At 42.1% G+C, this 21835-nt stretch overlaps 1 protein-coding gene and 1 long non-coding RNA gene across 5 annotated transcripts in view; one reads left to right on the top strand and one right to left on the bottom strand.

Moving 5' to 3' along the window:
* Positions 1-21835, top strand: part of necab2 (N-terminal EF-hand calcium binding protein 2) — a 135887-nt gene that overhangs the window by 78224 nt on the left and 35828 nt on the right. Inside the window, exons 6-8 of the mRNA XM_088997457.1 lie at positions 5309-5445; positions 7172-7293; positions 20468-20547. Of these exons, the coding sequence (XP_088853583.1) occupies positions 5309-5445; positions 7172-7293; positions 20468-20547 (339 nt within the window). The remainder of the gene's footprint in view (positions 1-5308; positions 5446-7171; positions 7294-20467; positions 20548-21835) is intronic.
* On the bottom strand, positions 1189-21706 carry LOC148898316 (uncharacterized). 4 transcript variants are annotated; one of them, XR_016115097.1, is made up of 4 exons: positions 21501-21706; positions 20269-20340; positions 5059-5194; positions 1189-4517 (listed from the first exon to the last, which is right to left on the bottom strand). It is a non-coding gene; the product is annotated as an uncharacterized LOC148898316 (long non-coding RNA). The 4 variants fall into 4 exon arrangements; XR_016115098.1 differs by having other exon boundaries at positions 5059-5191; XR_016115096.1 differs by lacking the exon at positions 20269-20340 and having other exon boundaries at positions 5059-5208.

Below are 21835 nucleotides of genomic sequence, written 5' to 3'. Positions count from 1 at the left end.
CTTGGGTCAGTGATCCATGTGAATTATAGATCACAGTGTTTATATCTCAGGTTTTATAGCTCAGCCAGTAGGGCCGCGAGGGGAGAGCTTAATAGATGTGTGCAAAATTCAAGATGGGAAGAAGCAGTATCAAGGTGTTGCATGAATGCAGTTATGCCAAAGCTAAATTGGAGTGTACATTGAAAAGGCATTTTAAAATTCAGGCAATGAAGGAATAATGCCATATATTTAGATATTTGTCAGAGAAGGTGGATCTATTCTAATATTGGAATCAGTGCAAGAGACACTGCAGGTATTTGCCTATTTGGCAGATGGGCAGGCTGGTCCTGGAGGAGTGTCCTTAAGATGCACCTGACGTAGTGAAAATTGGGAGACATAAAGAGCAATATGTTAAACGTGAACATGCCTGAAACCATCTGAATCATTGTACGGGTATTTTATTTTTGTCAACATATGTTGCTTCAAAACCTCTATTTACCTTTCACTGTGAATGTTGCTTTTTCAGATAGGCAAGTTTCCCAAGCCATAAATACCAACATAGAATCTGAAATACTTGCTTTTGCACTCCGAAAATATGAATATTAGCTTTCCTTTTTAGTAAAGGGGACACAAAGTTCATTATTTCCCGAAACAAACACATTTTTGGGTTGCTTTGTGCAGAAATGTTTCCAGATTTTCACACGTGTACACACAATGGTGAACATAGCTCCATCTTGCTGCTGAAAAACTGAGCCTTTCGGGGAGGCTCATTTCATAACCAAACATGAGACTCACTTGTTTCCAATTAAGATGTTAACCTGTGAATTGCTCTAAAGACTTTTTGAGCACTTGTTATTTTTCATTTTTTTCTGTCATCGGTAGCTGTTTATTGAAATGCTCTATAAATAAACTTGAATTGAGGTAGTGGTTGCCATGTCTCACAGCCAAGAGTCTCTGCCTTACCTTTGTGTGATTGAAGAGAAGTATAGATGAATTTGCTCCAAATGATGCTGTAAATGCAACTCAACCCCACATAAACAGAAGAAAATGGATGAATGGATCTATGCCCTAGCTAAATAGAGGTTGGCTAACACTGCAGAGAACATCGCTCAATGAAGCATGATTGTGTTTCGAGGTGTCTTTGAGTGGTTGTTTAGTGATGGATCGACCTTTGTGTGTACCTTTTTATGAAAGCCATCAACCGAGATAATAGAAGTCAACGCAGCTTACGTGAAGGTGCGTCACCTGGGAGTGTTTGTCTTTTGATTAGAGAGCTGCAGAGAATGGCTGACTACACTGGAACTTTAATTGTCTCCGTGAATCATTGAACTGTGACTTCTGACAGTAAAGCTGACATGACTGGATGACTCTACCCTCAAGAGTGCAAATGCAGTCAATTATGATATTTACACGAGTGGCTCCAACAGGCTTTTTAACGTGGGTGTAGATGTATTTTTTTTAAATTTCTTATTGTATCCAGTTTATTCAACAGCTTGAGATGTAATTATAAAAAACAATTTTAATATCAGAGCACATCAGTTTGGTTTGCCATCAGAAATTTCTTTTGATAAAGCTATTTTTGCTGTTGTTACATTAAATCCCTAACTTGTAATGGCTGCAGCAATCCCCAACATATGACTACATTTGGAGGTGCGGTTAATTAAAAAACATCAGCCAATCAAATACTATTTTGTACTTTCATCCACCTAATTCCGACACCCCATGAACATTTGCATGAAATACCGTTTCCATTTCCGGTAGTAGCCAAACCGATGTTTCACTTACGTGGTAACTGTTGGTGCATGTCTACTTTGAATGACAGTAGAATTTTAACAGCGCTGGAATGCCAGTTGTTGCAGCTGACAACAGAAAACATTTCAGTACCGCTGTCTGTTAATGTCGCCGGGAAGGAAGATGCTGTTTTTTTTTTTAAAAAGGCCCACGACAAGGTACAGTGAGACCTCAACTTACGAACTTAATTGGTTCCCAGACAGAGTGTGTAAGGCGAAAAGTGTGTATCTCCCAAAAAAATTCCCATAGGAAACCATTAAAATTGGAATAATCCGTTCCCGGGTTTCTATAAAATATACTTTTCAACTAAATAAACCTTAAACTACACACAACATACCTTATTCTGTGTATAATAAATGTGCTATTGTATTGTAATGAAAGAAATACACTGCATTGTATCATAAAGTCAATTTATTTGCATTTGTGATGTCATTGATGGCTTGATGGAATGGCGTTGGAGGTCGCAGGCCAAAGGGAATTGCTGTTTGGAAAGAGGCACATTACATGGGGACTGTAATTAAAGAAATAAACAATGCTGTAAAATAAAGTTTGATTTACCTTTTTGATGGTCGTTGATGGCTTATGGAAGGAGAGTCACCTTCCATAAGGACTGTTGGTAACTTAACCTCTGGTGTGGCTTCTCTTTTTTCTTTGGAGACTCCTCATCATTGATTAAAAACCTCTTGACACCTGTTGCTTTCTGAATTGTAAGGTCTTACGAAGCTGAGGCATCACATTATTGTTCATCATGTTGATGATTGTCATAGCCGCAGTCTTTTCTGAATGGAACTGTTCGGTAAAAGCATGCACATCATTCCACTTTGCCAACATTGCCTTTATGAGCTCACTTGATGCTGCAGCCATCTCCTCCTCAGATGTTCTCGAACCATCCGTTACTGGCTTTAAAATCCTCAATAAGCGAGGAACTTCCAGGTTGGTGCATGGCGATATCGGCTTGAATTAGCCGTGCTTTCTCGCATAAAATAGCTTTACTCACGCAGTCGCCGGATAGCTGCTTTTCGTTAATCTAAATTAACAGAAGTTTTTCAACTTCTTCGATTGCCCGAGACCGTCACTTTGAGAGCACGGAAACACCTTTTGCAACAGACGCACCTTTGATTGCTTTTCTGTTCCGGAGAATGGTAACAATGGTTGACTTAGCATAGCCGTGCTCGGCCACTAAATCACGCAAACGCACACCTCGTTCGTGTTTTTCAATTATCTCCTTCTCAGCGACTGTGATTTTATTTTATGTCGTCTTGGGCTGAACACGAGCCTGTGGTGGTTTTTTTTCGGTCCATCATAGTAAAATTCAGAGAGAGGGGGTGTGGAAAGTAGCGCCGGCTGGAGCGCTGTTCGGTCGTGTGCTTCCGCCGAAGATCACTCCGCCAGATCCGAAGGTCGTGTGCTTGATGGACCAGCCGTGGTGGGTGTGTATTATGAATACAGTGCTTATTATAAGGTTTAATTTTCATAAATTTGACGTTCGTAAGATGAAAAGTTCGTAAGATAAGGTGTTCGTAAGTTGAGGTCTCACTGTATATTTGTAGATACATGTTTCATTTATTTCCGAAATGTGCTAATTCTAAATTCAGCCAATGAGTCTTATTTAGCTTAACGACCTACTTCTCACTGCATCGCTACCAAATGACTAGGACAAGCATAACTTTCCTCAATGTCAGAAAAGTGCAATCACTTTTTGCCAAAACTTCGATCCATCCATTCATTTTTTTTGAATCACGTTATGCTCACAATGTTTGTGGGGCATGCTGGAGCCCATCCATCCATGCTGTCTTCGGGCATCAGGCGGGAGATATCCTTAAACAGTTGCCAGCCAATCGGAGGTCACGCAGACAATTTAGAGTTTTCAATCAGCCAGTTTTTGGAATGTGGGAGGAATCAGCAGTACCTAGATACTGTAGCCACACATGGGCAGAACATGCAAAACCCACACAGGGAGGCCACAACTGGACTCAAATCTGGTACATCTACACCATGAGGTCTCAAACTCGTGAACATTTTTACTTGTGACCTTCAACCACTGCAAATATTACAACAATCACCCTATTATTTAGGATTTTATGCGAATAACATCATTCTCTCCCTCGGTGCTCAATTCTTCTTAATGATGATTAGGTAGAATGGTAGAATGCTTAGGTGGTGGTGTTTTCAAACGAGTACTCTTCGGCTTTTTTTTTTGCTGTGATCCTCAATCCTGGGAAGGCGCTGGAAAGTCGTGTTTAACTCATCAACATTCTGTCATCTACATCTGGCATCCATTTCAAAATATGACTCTTGGAGACACAGATTTAATTTCTGCTTGTTAAAACAACCGCCAACACCACAACATTTTTTTAAGGCGTACAATCTATGTTTTGCTGCAATGAAATTTTATGAGTGTGTCCAAAAGTGGGTGGCAAGAAAAAAATTACAATAAATCGCTCCGTGAAATGAAACCCGCTGTAACAAAGAGCAAATTTCCAACCAGAAGTCTATTATTGGAAGTCACTGACATATTCGTTTCCCCATGAGAGACCTCAGATATAAAGCACAAACATTTAATTTCAAAAGAAATTTCTAAAACATTTCTGAATGCATCGAAATGTATCAATCTCTTCGCACATAATATATCGGTAATACAAAAAGGTGGGACTCATCTGCACTTCAGAATCAGCTCAAAATATTCCCCTTGACATTGGGGTGACAGGTCGCATCCACAATTGGCCCTCACTTGGCTCCGGCCCTGTCTAACACAACACAAGATTCTGTCGACAGACCACAAAAATGATCTGGGAACAAAGCTATTGCCTTGATTTAATTAATTCCCTCAATGGGAAGCTTTTGGTAACAATTATCCACCATTGTGACGTGTCACAGTGATGATGCATAGAAGCTCTTGATGGGAATGTATGCATGTAAGTTGTTTTTCTTTTTTCTCTGAGTACAATCTGAACTATGTTGTCCTTATTTAATTTAAAGCAGATTCTTTACTTACAGACAGTGTAGGTGTTCAAATACCTGACATGTTTCGGCGTATACAGGCGGAAGTATACGCCGAAACATGTCAGGTATTTGAACACCTACCCTACACTGTCTGTAAGTAAAGAATCTGCTTTAAATTAGATATCAAGTAGACAGGATGAACTTAGTACAACAATATGTTGTCCTTCTTCAGACACCCCTGAACCAAATGATCCTAGATACATTGTTGGAGTATTTCTATTTTATTCTTTTTTTTTGGTGGGGGGGTATTGTCACAATCTCTGATTTTTTTATAAAGCAATTCACCTGAGATGGAGAGAGCCCACAAAGTGGTTGTTCTGCACAGCTGCCATTGTTGCTTGCCTGCTTTCTGTTGCCCACTATGAGATGTTGTCAGTGGATGTCAGAGAAGAATTCAAGTAGACACGTGCTTCAATGTCTTCTGAAAGGGAAAAACTTGAAAGAGAATTCAAACAGAAAGGATGATGAAAAATGTTACTTCCAAACAAATGAAATACATACTCCTTGTTTTCCTAAATAACTATTCTCTGAACAGGTCTATGAGAGAGGAACAAATGTGGAGCAGTTTGTGACCCGTTTCCTCCTGAAAGAGTCAGCCAATCAAATCCAATCGCTCTTGAATTCAGTGGAGAGTGCTGTGGATGCCATTGATGAGCAACACAGCCAGTCTGGGTGAGTCCGTGGTGTGATTTCACAAATATATATACAGCATATGTCAGTGCATGTTAGTCAAAAGTTATGTTTCAAATAATAATAACTTGGATATGAGGGGTGTCTGAATATTTTCAGGACTGTTTGTCACAAAGAATACATTTCAAATCTTACCGACAATTTTTCCTATTGTTGAGGCCAAGACAATCTTGTCGCATGTTTACAAAGAGATCCTACTTTGCTCAGTGCACGAAAAGAAGCAAGAGTTGGCGGGAGGACAACTCGTACCTGCTTCACCATGACAACATATGACTGAGCATCAGTTGCTGGCCAAGAGAAAACTATGCTTAAGAAACCTCCCTTACTCTCCTCACATGGCTTTGTGTGATTATAATTTCTTTGTTCCAAGCTCATAAAGCGGGGCATCTTATGGCCATGATAACAGAAGTGAGGAGTATCCTCGAATAATCTATCAAAGAGTGCATAACAATGTAACAGAGAAGGCTGGGAAAGAGTGAAAGATGCCAGAACGATGATACTGAAAGGGAAGAAATTGCATTAATAGTGGATTTGAAAATTGTCTTGTGTGTCCAACTCTTGAACTTTCCTGTCACAATTAATATATGGCATGTTTTTTTTTTTACTAAACACATTACTGATTCTTATACACAATGAAGGTGATTACTGGGTATCGTTTTTCTGGCATAAGAGTTGAGTGTTGTTTACATGTCTGACTTGTATTTGTAACATTCTGGGTTTTGAATCTTAGCTCAGGTGTTCCTTTTTTGTGTCAGTGTGTGTGTGTGTGTGTGTGTGTGTGTGTGTGTGTGTGTGTGTGTGTGTGTGTGTGTGTGTGTGTGTGTGTGTGTGTGTGTGTGTGTGTGTGTGTGTGTGTGTGTGTGTGTTTGTATGACTAGTCTTGTGAGGACTACTAACATTTTGTACCATACGTGGTAGTGAGGACATTTTTGACAAGTGAGGACCTTTTGGCCAGTCCTCACAAGTTTTTCATTCTAAAGGCTTTTAGAGGATCTAAATATGCATCTGTTAAAGTTTCAGAGAGATCCTCACAAATTCACCCAAAATGATTTTTTTGGTGTGTATTTTCATTTCACTTGGATACACATACTTTTTACTCCTTGTGTGTTTATGTTTGTGTGCATGGTTAAAGAGAGGAAACAGTTCATACCACAAAAAGTAAAATGATATCTTAACCAAATTCATATAGGGGTGAGGACTTTGAATGTACCCATTCAGAAACCTCACTCCTGCTGTTATTTCAGTTTCAAGTCCACTTTTTATTTCTTTGTTTTGAAAGAAGTTGAAGTGGGAAATGGAGTGACATTTAGTGTTCAAATGGAACAATAGTTCTTCTCCAAACGTATCAGCAACGGTGGTCCTTCACTCCTCATCTGGAGTTATGTGGACCTCACAAAACCATTGAAACAAGAATGTGTGTGTGTGTGTGTGCGTGCGTGCGTGCGGGTGTATGTGTGTGTGTGTGTGCATGTGCGTGTGGTGCCTCATGCATTCCAGAAATATGCATGTTAGTTGTTGAAACTAATGCAAAGGTCCTTGCTGTATGTGCCTTGTGATTGACAGGCAGGGAATCATTCTCATTATCATGTCATTCAAAAGACAAACGTATCCGATGTGTTTTGGGAATGGTTTTTATGGACCCTGACAATTGGCTTTCTGAATTAGCCAAGATGGATACTTTTCAAGAACATATTTCATTCCATTTCAGTCATACTCCAGCTAAGACGAGCCCCCGGATGTCAGATAGGCGCCAAGACAATGTTCCTGATTATCCTCCTAACAACAGAATCAGCGCAAAGGAGGCTTTCAGGACCATCAACACTGCCTCAGGTGCCCACACGCACGCACACACAGATTGCAGCACGTCCTTATATTTTATGGTCGGACCCATCCGTCATCGTTTTGTATGATTACCTTCATACCCACAAGCATGCGGCAGAGGATGCTCAAATGACACTCAGCACTTTATCATTCATTTAACTCGGATGCATACATGGTTTTGTGTAATTGGTCATGTCAGACAACATTAAATCATCAATAAGAAAAGGACAACCATAACTCCAATAGTTCATTTGTTATATCAATATTGACTGTATTAACAGTGTGTAGGCTTAGTATCCGTTATTTTTTGCTTTGTGAGAACACATTTATGATGGAAATGACATATTGTAAATGGAGCAAGACCCCATCTACCTCCTGATTTTTTATGAAGTCTGTTTCAAACAGTGCCATCTGGCCAGGGTGAACCTCGGTGCCCATCACAGTGGCAGCAGTCAATGTGGATTATCTGCTTGTCTACTTGATTGAACATGATTTATTGTGGTAGAGTCAATTATTTGGGGAAATGTGGTTGGTTAATTTCAGTAAATCAATTTATGAGGTGAATAATGATGACGATGTGAGCAGTGGTGGAGCAGAGGTTTTCATGATTGTCGCAACGAACTTCGACATGTTTAGTTGATTGGTGTTGACATTTTTCAACATGCAGTTATCCTTTCATTTACCATTTTTGATATCGAATACAGACTACAGCCAACCTGATCCAAACTTCAATTATTTTCAATCAAGAACACAGTATTAGGGAATGCTTTTGTGAATTAGTTCAGAGATTATTTCCAGCTGCTCCGTTTTTCTTTCTGTGAGGGTCTTCAATATGTGGAGCAATTTCAATTAATCCTCTCTCCTTGTTTGCCAGTCCCCTTAAAGGGGTAGGGACTAGTTTTGATCCAGCAACCTTACAGTACAACTGAGGAAATGCAAGAATACATGAAAGAAAATAATATAACAGAACACATCCCATAAGTCACGGACAGTTGTGCAATCGTAACCACTATTCCTGTATATGCATTGTTGTTTGAAGCAGTTAGAGAGGAAAGATAAAAAATGTCAGTGTCCTTTCAACAGTGGATCACAGACGTCATGCTCAAAGCAGGCATGATGTCCCACACTAAGTGTGAAAGTAAACAAGAAGCTGTAACGTCCACTAATGACAATAATTCACTCTCAGGTCAAAATACACACCCACGCTCCACATGTCTCTCCTCATCCTCAGTTCCAGCAGTCATCATCCAGTCGCGCCAACCCAGACACTCCAACATGGCCGACATCTCCGGTGAACAAAATGGAGCAGTGAGAAAGGCTGCTCATGACAGCCGCGAGAAAACTCAAACATCCAGGGACTGTTACGCTGCGTCAGTCAAATAGTGCAGACATTCCGTCGATCAAAATCTGTGCGTGTGCACGTGCTGCATCAAACAAATTATTTTTCATCTTTCACTATAGTGTGTTACAATTAACGACATTTCTTGTTATAAAGTGTTACCAATCACTTTATTGCATCTATTTCTCTGAACAACCCTGCCTGTGACAATAACATTTTCAATGCATTCATCATGCTTATCATTGATGAATTTGCAGGGACTTCACATTTGTCTGCTAAACTATTTTAGTTGGACAAAATTGTTGGCAGCTGCAGGTGATGTGATGAGGTGTCATTTCGCTTTTCAACACATGAACGGCTTTTCGACCCTAGTTATCCCAATCATAGTTGCAGAAAACACATATTGACTACAACGTTTTTCAGGCAGTCAAATTATTTAAAGGACAACCAACGTCACTTTTTTGTTTCCTAACTGACATCAGAAAAATGTTTTATAGCATCTAAAATACCCAAAACACCCAGTATGATATTTTTATTCAAATGCAAAACACCAATAAAAATTACTTAAACTGTCCAAAATCTGCAAAAAAAATGAGCTGCGAATTGGGCATTTTCAGAAAGTCCCGCCCCCAGTTTGTGACGTCTCGCCTAATCTTGAGAGCATTGCTTGAGAATCAAAACAATGGCTTCAGATTCGGACAATATGCTTTCTTGTTCCACCTCCAGTTATGAATATGATTCAAATAGTTATGAAGAGGAAAGCATACATGTTTGCAATTGATTAAAGAATTTATTCCGTGCCATTTTGAGGCAACATTGGGGGGAAATGTCTCACCCAAAAAGAGGCAGAAAATGGCCTCCTGTGAGGAATGAATCAGCCCGTTTCCACAGGCTGATAAATTCCTTATATGGAGCTTGGATGCCCTCTTCTGGCTCTTTCTGGTGCAACATGAGGTTTTCAGACCAAACAAGCATTGTGATGGATGGACTGCTACAATGTGTCCTTTTTTTACGTCAGGGGTGTTCCTTCAGTGACGTCACGTACGGACTCGTCACCAACTCAAAAACAAGACTTCCGGAATATTCAGCATGAGTCGTAAAATATAACTATATGCGGTGGAATCTTTGTAAAATACGCTCAGTAGAAGTTATTTGAAGCCATTTACAAATTATGGACACAACTTGTCCGGAGATGTCGGTTGCCCTTTAAACAAGGGTGTCTGGTGCCATTTGGAAGAAATCATTCTCAGATGATAAATGATGAGCTACTACTGCAAGCGGTTTGAATCTTTACATACATCTTTATATATACAGTAAAGTCTCGTTATATCGATATTCTCGGGAGTTAGAAAAAATGTCGATATAACCGTACTGTCGATATATCCGTCCTGCGCCGAACTGCATTAACAAAAGCCGCCAAAACAGGGCATCCAAGCGCCATATAAGAACGGAGCTGGCCATGAGCTCGCCATTTTGTGCCTCTTTTTTTTGGGGTGAGAGATGTTCCCCGAATGTTGCCTCAAAATGGCACATATAATTCTTTAATCGATTGCAAACATGTATGCATACACAGTATGATCACAGTATGACGTGGCACAAGGCTAAAACTGGCTTGTACCATATGTGCCACAATGGTTGAATGACATTTTAGAATCGACCGTAATTGTCATGAAGGCACCTTGGCAAGACAAGACAGCTTTTCTTCGATTGCAAATGTGATATTTAAATAATAATCATCATCCATTTCATTTCAAAACTCTCAAAGTCACTTTACAGTCACAGGATCAGTTTTTCTGCGGGTGAGCAGCGCCAGCCACATGCGCCAGCGTTCACTCAACCCGGATGACTCTGTGGGAACCTCCCAAAGAAAACATTCCCTGAAGGAACAATAGCAGACATTGAAAACAGCTACAAGTACCTCGGTATACCACAGGCCAATGGCAACCTCGAACTCGCAACCAGGAAAGCGGCTACGAACAAATACCTCCAGCGGGTGAGGCAAGTCCTCAGAGGCCAGCTCAATGGCAAGAACAAGACCCGGGCAATAAACAGCTATGCCCTGCCAGTGATCAGATACCCTGCAGAAAAAATAAGGTGGCTAAAGCAAGAGATTCAGACCACGGATGTTAAGACCCGAAAACTCCTCACCATGCATGGAGGGTTCCATCCCAAGTCCAGCACCCTGAGACTGTAGACTAGCCGTAAGGAAGGAGGCCGGGGACTAGTGAGTGTGAGAGCCACTGTCCAGGATGAAACATCCAAGCTCAATGAATACATCAAAGAGAAGGCTCCAAAGGATGATGTACTCAGAGAATGTCTCAGACAATGGGGAACAGAGAATGAGGTGCTGAAAGAGGGACAATCATGGGAGGAAAAGCCCCTACACGGGATGTAGGGGATGTACCACCGAACCATAACTGAAGTGGCTGATCTCAAGAAGTCCTATCAGTGGCCAGAGAGGGCTGGCCTCAAGGACAGCACAGAGGCACTCATCCTGGCTGCTCAAGAGCAGGCCCTGAACACCAGAGCCATAGAGGCACGGATATTGCAGGGTGTAAGATGTTGGAGCGCCATAACCAGGTGGCTGGCATAGTCTACCGAAACATCTGTGCGGAGTATGGACTCGAAACCCCAAGGTCAAAATGGGAAACACTTCCCAAGGTAGGAGAGAATGGCCGAGCAAAGATCCTGTGGGACTTCCAGATACAGACTGACAAGATGGTAATGGCCAACCAACCAGATTTGTGGTCATAGATAAAGGGCAAAGGAAAGTCGTTGTCGTAGATGTAGCGGTCCCAAGTGATGGAAACATCAGAAAGAAGGAACATGAGAAACTCGAGAAATACCAAGGGCTCAGAGAGGAGCTGGAGAGAGCCTGGAAGGTAAAGATGACAATTGTGCCTGTGGTGGTCGGAGCACTCGGGGCAGTGACCCCCAAACTAGACGAGTGGTTGCAACAGATCCCGGGACGAACATCGGATATCTCGGTCCAGAAAAGCGCAGTGCTAGGAATAGCACGGATACTGCGCAGAACCCTCAAGCTTCCTGGCCGCTGGTAGAGGACCCGAGCTAAAAAATGGGGGAAAGACACCACCCATGGTAGGTGAGACGACGATTTTATATATATATATATATATATATATATATATATATATATATATATATATATATATATATATATATATATGATATTGTTCCTTCAGGGAATGAGACCCCTTCAGTGTGGACTACCTTGCCCCTCTTAGTCACCATCCGACTACATTTCTCCAGCCCGAATGACATCCCGATGTCACTGCTGTATATCCTGGTTTTGTGTGGATCAGGGAGTCTATGTCTTTCGGCTTTTCCCCTCATGGGGCGCCACAGCGAATCCTCTCCAAAGCCCAAAGAAAACCTCAACATCTTCATCTCTGCTTCCTGTCTTTTCTTCAGTGGCACTGTCTCCAGTCCAAACATCATGGCTGGTCTGACCACTGTTTTATACACTTTTCCTTTCATCCTAGCTGAAACCCTTCTATCACACATCACACCTGACATTTTTCTCCAGCCGCTCCAGCCTGCCTGGACACCTCTTTTCCACACTCTCCATTGCTCTGGACAGTTGACCCCAAGTACTTAAAATCGTCCACCTTCTTTATCTCTTTTCCCTGTAGCACCACTCTTGCACTTGGATCCCTCTCATTCACACACATGTATTCCGTCTTGCTGCGACTGATCTTCATTCCTCTCCTTTCCAGGGCATATCTCCACATCTCTAGTTTCTCCGCCACCTGTTCCCTGTTCTCGCTACAGATCACAATGTCATCTGCAAACATCATGGTCCAAGGAGATTCTTGTCTAACATCGTGTGTCAGCCTGTCCATCACCATAGCAAACAAGAAGGGGCTCAGAGCTGACCCCTGGTGGAGTCCCACCTCCACCTTGAATTCCTCAGTCATACCGACAGCGCACCTCACAACTGTCTTACAGTCATGATACATGTCTTGCACCGCTCTGACATACTTTTCCGTCACTCCAGACTTCCTCATGCAATGCCACAGCTCTTCTCTGGGCACCTTGTCATACGCTTTCTCCAGATCTACAAAGACACATTGCAATTCCTTCTGACCTTCTCTGTACTTCTCTATCAGCATTCTTAAAGCAAACACTGCATCTGCTGTACTCTTTTTTTTTTTGGCATGAAGCCATACTGCTGCTCACAAATGTTCACTTCTGCTCTTAGTCTAGCTTCAACTACTCTTTCCCATAGTTTCATTGTATGGCTCATCAACTTTATTCCTCTGTAATTAGTACGACACTGCACATCTCCTTTGTTCTTAAAAATGGGCACGAGTACACATCGTCTCCATTGTTCAGGCATCTGTTCACCATCTAAGATCTTGTTGAATAACCCAGTCAGGAACACCACCGCCACCTCTCCAAGACACTTCCATACCTCGATTGGTAAATCATCAGGCCGGAGTGCCTTTCTCCCCTTCATCCTCTTCAGCGTCCTCCTCACTTCATCCTTGCTAATGCTTGCTACGTGTTGGTCCACAACATTCACGTCTTCTACTCTTTCTTCCTTCTCATTTTCCTCATTTATCAATTCTTCAAAGTACTCTTTCCATCTTGCCATCACACTACTGGCACCTGTTGATACATTGCCATCTCTATCCTTAATCACCCGAACCTGCTGCAGGTCCTTACCATCTTTGTCTCTCTGTCTCGCCAGCCTGTAAAGATCAGTCTCACCTTCCTTGCTGTCTAGCCGAGCATACAAGTCATCATAGGCCTCTTTTTTGGCCTTTGCCACCTTTACTTTAACCGTGCGCTGCATCTCCTTGCACTGCTGTCTACTCTTATCCGTACTCTCAGTGTCCCACTTCTTCTTTGCTAACCTCTTTCTCTGTATACACTCCTGCAGAATCAGAATCATCTTTATTGCCAAGTACATATGTAGAACACACAAGGAATTTGTTTCCGGGAGAACACGCTGCACTAGTATCATCATTAAAAAATTGCTAAGTGGCACTATACAGTTCCATTTGGGCTACTGTTGAAAGAGTTCAAAGAGTTAATGGCTTGGGGGAAGAAGCTGTTTAAATGTCTGCTGGATTTGGTGTGCATGGATCGGTAGCGCCTGCCTGAGGGGAGTAGCTGGAAAAGGTGGTAGGCAGGGTGCGGTGGGTCCAGTAGGATTTTCCGAGCCAGTTGGATTCTTGCAGTGTGCAAGTCCTCAAGAGTGGGTAGGGCGGTGCACCTCCCCATTCCACCACCAAGTCTCCTTATCTACCTTTCTTCCACTCGATATACCAAGTACTTTCCGACCTGTGTCTCTGATTATGTTCTCTGTAGTTTGCCAGTCATCTGGAAGGACCTCTTGCCCACCCAGTGCTTCTCCTACCTCCTTCCTGAATGTCATGCAACACTCTTCCTTTTTCAACTTCCACCATTTTGTCCTCACTTCTGCCTTTGGTTTCTTCATCTTCCTCACTGCCAGCGTCATCCTACACACCACCAACCTATGTCTGTCTATTGAATAGACAGACCTTACTCACCCCAGCTCACCCATTTTTTTTTATTTGATAATGTTTATATTTTATAACAATTAAAATACAATATAAATACTTGTTCCTCTACTCCTCCCTTTCATAATTTTGCGACTGTAAATTGTGAAATTATCCATTGTGAAACAAATAAAATGTCATCTTATCTTATATTATTATTCCAAATTCCTTTTCTGCCTCAGTACACCTTGTCTGAATTTCAGTATGAACTGAATGGTGACTTTTCTCTATTAGTCTTGTGACTTGCACCTATAGAAAGCACAGAATGTCTTGCTTTTGTGCCTGTCATATAGATACTGGTGCGGCCCGGTAGTCGAGTGGTTAGCACACCGGCTGTGTGGAGTTTGCATGTTGTCCCCGGACCCGCTTGGGTTTTCTCCGGGTCTTCCGGTTTCCTCCCACACTCCAAAAACATGCATGGCAGGCAGATTGACCACTCCAAATTGTGAGTGTGAGTGTGACTGTTGTATGTCTTTGTGTGCCCTGTGATTTGCTGGCAACCAATTCAGGGTGTCCCCCGCCTCGTGCCCGAAGACAGCTGAGATAGGCTCCAGCAACCCCCGCGATTAGATGAGATATAGATACTGTACAGTACAAGATGTGTAACTTGATCAGGAAAAAATAAACATGGTGGAGGAAGGAAGTGGTATTGCAGTGGAGTGGGGATGAATCGGAGAATGATCAAAGATGAGAACTAAAGAAGGGGAAAGAGAATCAAAGAGCTAAAAATATCTCACGCTAACTAAAAGCTGAGCAGCCACTTGCTGTATTGTATTTCTGTGCAGTGGCTCAATGCATCTCTTACTGTTTTATGTAAATCAACTAATGGGTTTTCTCATTGGGACACAAGTCCTGTTGTACGCGTGTGTGCGCGTGTGTGGATGTACGTGCCTGGGTGGAAATTGAAGCGACTCATCTCATATAGCTCAAGGGAGGTGCTTAGTCTATATTAAATGTGATGCATTATATTGTATTGTATACATACTGGGAGAAGTCTGCACAGGAGATTGGTGCCTCTAAAGTATATATAAAAGGAATTGCAACATCTCCTGATGATGCAGATGATGCAAAGTTGGATACTTGGGGATCGCCTTCTACCGTGCGTCTGTGTGACAAAGACCCCAACCACACACATATATGCAAACTTAAACTGCATTACAATTGTTAATATGATATTACCAATCATAATAACAATAATTATTATTATAGTATTATCATTATTAAAGTACCGTGACCCCCTCGGTCCACTGGGGCACCCAGAATTTCTTACATTAGTTTGCCCAATTCCCAAACTATATCTAAACTGGACTTGCCCTTGCCTGGCATAAAAATCATTGATGGGCCCGTTTTCAAGCTGAATGCATGTGCACCTGTTTGTGACAATATAGCCATAACTGTTAAATGTGCAAACTCAGCTACTCGTGGGCTCCCAAGATGTGCATACTTTTCTAAATGCCGTACACATCATATTCATTACAATTCAGATTCAAGCAGTTCTCCCAAGATTTACCATCTTGCAGGTAGCCCTTGTAAACTAATTTCTAGACCTGCCTAGAAAATAGAAGCTGCACAGTTGCTCTAGCAAGCCAGCAAGCCATTTCTCCACTGTGAGACTAATAAAGGCATATCCAATCCAATCCAATCCAATCCAAACTGATGTAAACATTAAGCTACTGGTTGGCATACATCAAAACTGGCAAATGGGATGAATCTGGACTAACTGAAGGTATACTTTAATTGAGGAATAAAAGCAATGGGTAGATTGATCTGTCAACCATCTGCTCATCTTGATATCTGTAGTTCCTGATTCGCTTTTATAATTTACTTACAAATTTATTTATTTATAAGTCCATCAAAATGACTACTCGGCTTGAATGTCCAAGAGCCTCCATGGTTACAGCCTCTGGTTTAACTGATGAGTTTTCTGTGTGTGTATGTGTTGGCGTGCTGGAAGGTGGCTGCTAATTGACGGCGTGTTATAGCTTTTAATGAAGAGTGGGCAGTCACCTCTCCAATTAGCTGCGGGAGCCATTAGGGGGAAGAAAGTGGAAGGGTGCTTAGGAGAGCGTGCATTGCGGGTGGGGGTGGTTGATGAGTGAAAGGAAAAGAAGCACACCACAGTCACAAGTGAGGGAACATACAGGGGTGCACTGATTAATTAAATGTTTTGTGAGCTCCCGCTTTTCATGAAAAGCTGAACATTAGTCTTTGGTTAAGATTGGATGAAATTAAACTTTGTTGTCACTACAATTAAAAGTCACAAGTTCCCTTTGTTTTCTGTGGATTGCTATTTGTTTGTATGTTTGTCTGTTTATATTTCTATATACAGGTAACATCCGACTTACGACCGGGTTCCATTCCGACAAAACGGTTGTAAGTCAAATGGATGTAAGTCAAAATGCATTCAAAATGGACGACGCAAGGTTTAGTATACAATGACAGACAGAATAGTATACAATGTCAATCTGTTGTTTTTAAAGAACTTTTTCTATTGAATATTATTATATACCAAACTGCTTACAGTTCAATTATATTTATTATAACTTTTAGTGTTATTTTTATCATTTTATATTTCGTTTAATCAATTTTCATTCCTGTGTCGTTCTGCTGACCCAAATACGCACGGCTTCCCACGCATACGCGCTGTTGAAAAATCCCTCTCCCTGCTAACGGAGAAGCCAGAAGAGGTCGCCCAACACACACACTCGGACTTAGGCGGACGTCATGGGCCCGACGCGGCGTTCTTGTCGTGCCGATCCCGCGCGCCCGAGCGCCGACGGCCGAATCACCTTGGCTTTTGCCCTGGCTGGCGTCGGGGGACCCTCGACCCGAGCACCGACGCCCACCCGCGTCGCTGGACACTCCCCCACCCGCTGATGCGTCACGCACGGGCTCACCAAAATTGTTGTCCGCGTTTGTGAAGAAAGAGTTATTTTGAATCCTAATTTGGTGCAATGCTGTAATATTCTCTCTTTAGATAAATGAGATATGCTGAATTGTGAGCAGATCTGGCAACACAGCCACAACGCTACTTATGGTCCTTTGACAGCGATTAAATGTCATATAGATACTGGTGCGGGCCGGTAGTCGAGTGGTTAGCACACCGGCTGTGTGGAGTTTGCATGTTGTCCCCGGACCCGCTTGGGTTTTCTCCGGGTCTTCCGGTTTCCTCCCACACTCCAAAAACATGCATGGCAGGCAGATTGACCACTCCAAATTGTGAGTGTGAGTGTGACTGTTGTATGTCTTTGTGTGCCCTGTGATTTGCTGGCAACCAATTCAGGGTGTCCCCCGCCTCGTGCCCGAAGACAGCTGAGATAGGCTCCAGCAACCCCCGCGATTAGATGAGATATAGATACTGTACAGTACAAGATGTGTAACTTGATCAGGAAAAAATAAACATGGTGGAGGAAGGAAGTGGTATTGCAGTGGAGTGGGGATGAATCGGAGAATGATCAAAGATGAGAACTAAAGAAGGGGAAAGAGAATCAAAGAGCTAAAAATATCTCACGCTAACTAAAAGCTGAGCAGCCACTTGCTGTATTGTATTTCTGTGCAGTGGCTCAATGCATCTCTTACTGTTTTATGTAAATCAACTAATGGGTTTTCTCATTGGGACACAAGTCCTGTTGTACGCGTGTGTGCGCGTGTGTGGATGTACGTGCCTGGGTGGAAATTGAAGCGACTCATCTCATATAGCTCAAGGGAGGTGCTTAGTCTATATTAAATGTGATGCATTATATTGTATTGTATACATACTGGGAGAAGTCTGCACAGGAGATTGGTGCCTCTAAAGTATATATAAAAGGAATTGCAACATCTCCTGATGATGCAGATGATGCAAAGTTGGATACTTGGGGATCGCCTTCTACCGTGCGTCTGTGTGACAAAGACCCCAACCACACACATATATGCAAACTTAAACTGCATTACAATTGTTAATATGATATTACCAATCATAATAACAATAATTATTATTATAGTATTATCATTATTAAAGTACCGTGACCCCCTCGGTCCACTGGGGCACCCAGAATTTCTTACATTAGTTTGCCCAATTCCCAAACTATATCTAAACTGGACTTGCCCTTGCCTGGCATAAAAATCATTGATGGGCCCGTTTTCAAGCTGAATGCATGTGCACCTGTTTGTGACAATATAGCCATAACTGTTAAATGTGCAAACTCAGCTACTCGTGGGCTCCCAAGATGTGCATACTTTTCTAAATGCCGTACACATCATATTCATTACAATTCAGATTCAAGCAGTTCTCCCAAGATTTACCATCTTGCAGGTAGCCCTTGTAAACTAATTTCTAGACCTGCCTAGAAAATAGAAGCTGCACAGTTGCTCTAGCAAGCCAGCAAGCCATTTCTCCACTGTGAGACTAATAAAGGCATATCCAATCCAATCCAATCCAATCCAAACTGATGTAAACATTAAGCTACTGGTTGGCATACATCAAAACTGGCAAATGGGATGAATCTGGACTAACTGAAGGTATACTTTAATTGAGGAATAAAAGCAATGGGTAGATTGATCTGTCAACCATCTGCTCATCTTGATATCTGTAGTTCCTGATTCGCTTTTATAATTTACTTACAAATTTATTTATTTATAAGTCCATCAAAATGACTACTCGGCTTGAATGTCCAAGAGCCTCCATGGTTACAGCCTCTGGTTTAACTGATGAGTTTTCTGTGTGTGTATGTGTTGGCGTGCTGGAAGGTGGCTGCTAATTGACGGCGTGTTATAGCTTTTAATGAAGAGTGGGCAGTCACCTCTCCAATTAGCTGCGGGAGCCATTAGGGGGAAGAAAGTGGAAGGGTGCTTAGGAGAGCGTGCATTGCGGGTGGGGGTGGTTGATGAGTGAAAGGAAAAGAAGCACACCACAGTCACAAGTGAGGGAACATACAGGGGTGCACTGATTAATTAAATGTTTTGTGAGCTCCCGCTTTTCATGAAAAGCTGAACATTAGTCTTTGGTTAAGATTGGATGAAATTAAACTTTGTTGTCACTACAATTAAAAGTCACAAGTTCCCTTTGTTTTCTGTGGATTGCTATTTGTTTGTATGTTTGTCTGTTTATATTTCTATATACAGGTAACATCCGACTTACGACCGGGTTCCATTCCGACAAAACGGTTGTAAGTCAAATGGATGTAAGTCAAAATGCATTCAAAATGGACGACGCAAGGTTTAGTATACAATGACAGACAGAATAGTATACAATGTCAATCTGTTGTTTTTAAAGAACTTTTTCTATTGAATATTATTATATACCAAACTGCTTACAGTTCAATTATATTTATTATAACTTTTAGTGTTATTTTTATCATTTTATATTTCGTTTAATCAATTTTCATTCCTGTGTCGTTCTGCTGACCCAAATACGCACGGCTTCCCACGCATACGCGCTGTTGAAAAATCCCTCTCCCTGCTAACGGAGAAGCCAGAAGAGGTCGCCCAACACACACACTCGGACTTAGGCGGACGTCATGGGCCCGACGCGGCGTTCTTGTCGTGCCGATCCCGCGCGCCCGAGCGCCGACGGCCGAATCACCTTGGCTTTTGCCCTGGCTGGCGTCGGGGGACCCTCGACCCGAGCACCGACGCCCACCCGCGTCGCTGGACACTCCCCCACCCGCTGATGCGTCACGCACGGGCTCACCAAAATTGTTGTCCGCGTTTGTGAAGAAAGAGTTATTTTGAATCCTAATTTGGTGCAATGCTGTAATATTCTCTCTTTAGATAAATGAGATATGCTGAATTGTGAGCAGATCTGGCAACACAGCCACAACGCTACTTATGGTCCTTTGACAGCGATTAAAAAAAAATAGTTATTTTACAATACTGAGAGAAGCGGTTGCTCTCTGTGATCCGGCAAATAAACATCCTACTTGTTTAATCTAAACAAAAAGGACCATCTCGAGTCTTTATTCTACCAAATGCATCGCAAACACGCTGCAGATCTCAACAGCGTTGCCGGGCTGCCACCGTAGCGGTCCCAACCGTAGAATAAAAAAAAAGGGTCTGGCGGTCGTGGTTGTAAGTATGGGTGGTCGTAACTCGCAGCTGTGGCAAATCGGATATTACCTGTATATGTCTTCATGTCCTTTCATGGAGTTCAGTTTTGCTACACTTATTGTGGCTTCATGCATGGTTGGTCTGTGGTTGAGAGAAAAAAACATGTGCTGTATGTTGCACATTGAGCATATTTGACAATAAATCTGATAAATAAAAATACAGTACTGGTCCTTTTTTAAAAATTCACAAGTGCATGTATGTTCTGCAGGCGCCGTGGAGCTAAGGAAAGAGGGTCTCGAAGCTCAAATCAATCGCCTGTCTGAACTCATCGGACGACTGGAGAATAAAGTAAGAAGCCATCCAAACATGCCTATTCTGTGCAAAGCTGTATGCCTCCCATCATGCTTGAATTGATACTCCTCATTCTCCTCTGCTTCACTCACTCATAAGTGTCCACAAATTGATATACCCTTGCAATAATATGAAATCTGATGTTGTCTATTTTTAGCCATTCTTTTCCAACCGCTGCGACTCATTGAAGCTGAATCAATTTGTGTTTGTTGGATGCAAGATAAGTAAAAGAAAAAAAAATAATGTTTTCCAGTGAGGAGGGTTGAAACAGGTTTGATCAGAAAAGGAGGAGGAGCAACAGCATGGCTGTTTGGTCGAGTAGAGAACATGTTAAGCCTAATGGATCCCCAGCAGACTCAGCTGTTACTGAACAAGTGAACCACAACACCAGAAGGAGCTATGAATAACTAAAGGCAACGTGCCCTTCTGGAGGCTGTGACAAAGGAGACAAATCACTCAAAAGAGAGTGTGGTAATAAGCAGTGTGTTTCTCAAACGTGCATGTGTACCCTTAGGGGTGTATGAGCACTTTACTGGGAAACAGTTAATATTTGGTTTCCAAGGAAAGTAAATATTTAATGAGGCCATCCATAAAATGGCATATTGGTTCAACGGCAAGCGCAACAAGTTGTGTGTTTCCCTTTCGAGACAATTATATGGTTCCCGATCGTTTAAATCAAAATGCCTGTTCAAATCGAACTAATTTCAGTTTGGTGGGATTATTCATTTTGCTTCTGTACTTAAAAAAATGCAATTTCATATACCGTAATTTCCGGACTATAGAGCGCACCTGATTATAAGCCGCACCCACCACATTTTAAGAGGAAATGTGGTGGGTACATACACAAGCCGCACCTGTATATAAGCCGCATTTGCCCACATTAAAACATGTAACACAAACTCTTTTGTGTTAACATTAACATTAATTGTTGTGTTAAAATTAACCCAAACCTGACTTCAAGTTCCGCGAATGAAACTAAATGTCCTTCATTAAAGTCCACAGTCCAAAAATCACAGCCGGCAAAATGCAGAGTCCGGGTCCCGTTGAAAGTAATCCAAGGGAAGAAAGTGTATATTTCTAAAGGTAAGGGAGGGAAAAATATATATCCACTATTGTCCGCCGCGTCCACAAACAGGTGGCTGGTCGCCGCCTCGCCTCATCTTTAATCTTTCGCAGAGAGTTCAGGTCAAACTCCTCCGTGCCAACGTTCCAAAAAAATCCACAGGGTCTGGCGAGCCTCTGTCTTCTCTCACACACCGCCGCGGGTTTTTCTTTAACCAACTTT

Source organism: Hippocampus bargibanti, linkage group LG05, assembly GCF_051943395.1.
Source record: "Hippocampus bargibanti isolate YZ-2025 linkage group LG05, ASM5194339v1, whole genome shotgun sequence".
Classification (NCBI taxonomy): Eukaryota; Metazoa; Chordata; class Actinopteri; order Syngnathiformes; family Syngnathidae; genus Hippocampus; species Hippocampus bargibanti.
Note: the sequence above shows the minus strand (reverse complement) of the source record. Positions and strands in the feature narration are given on the sequence as shown.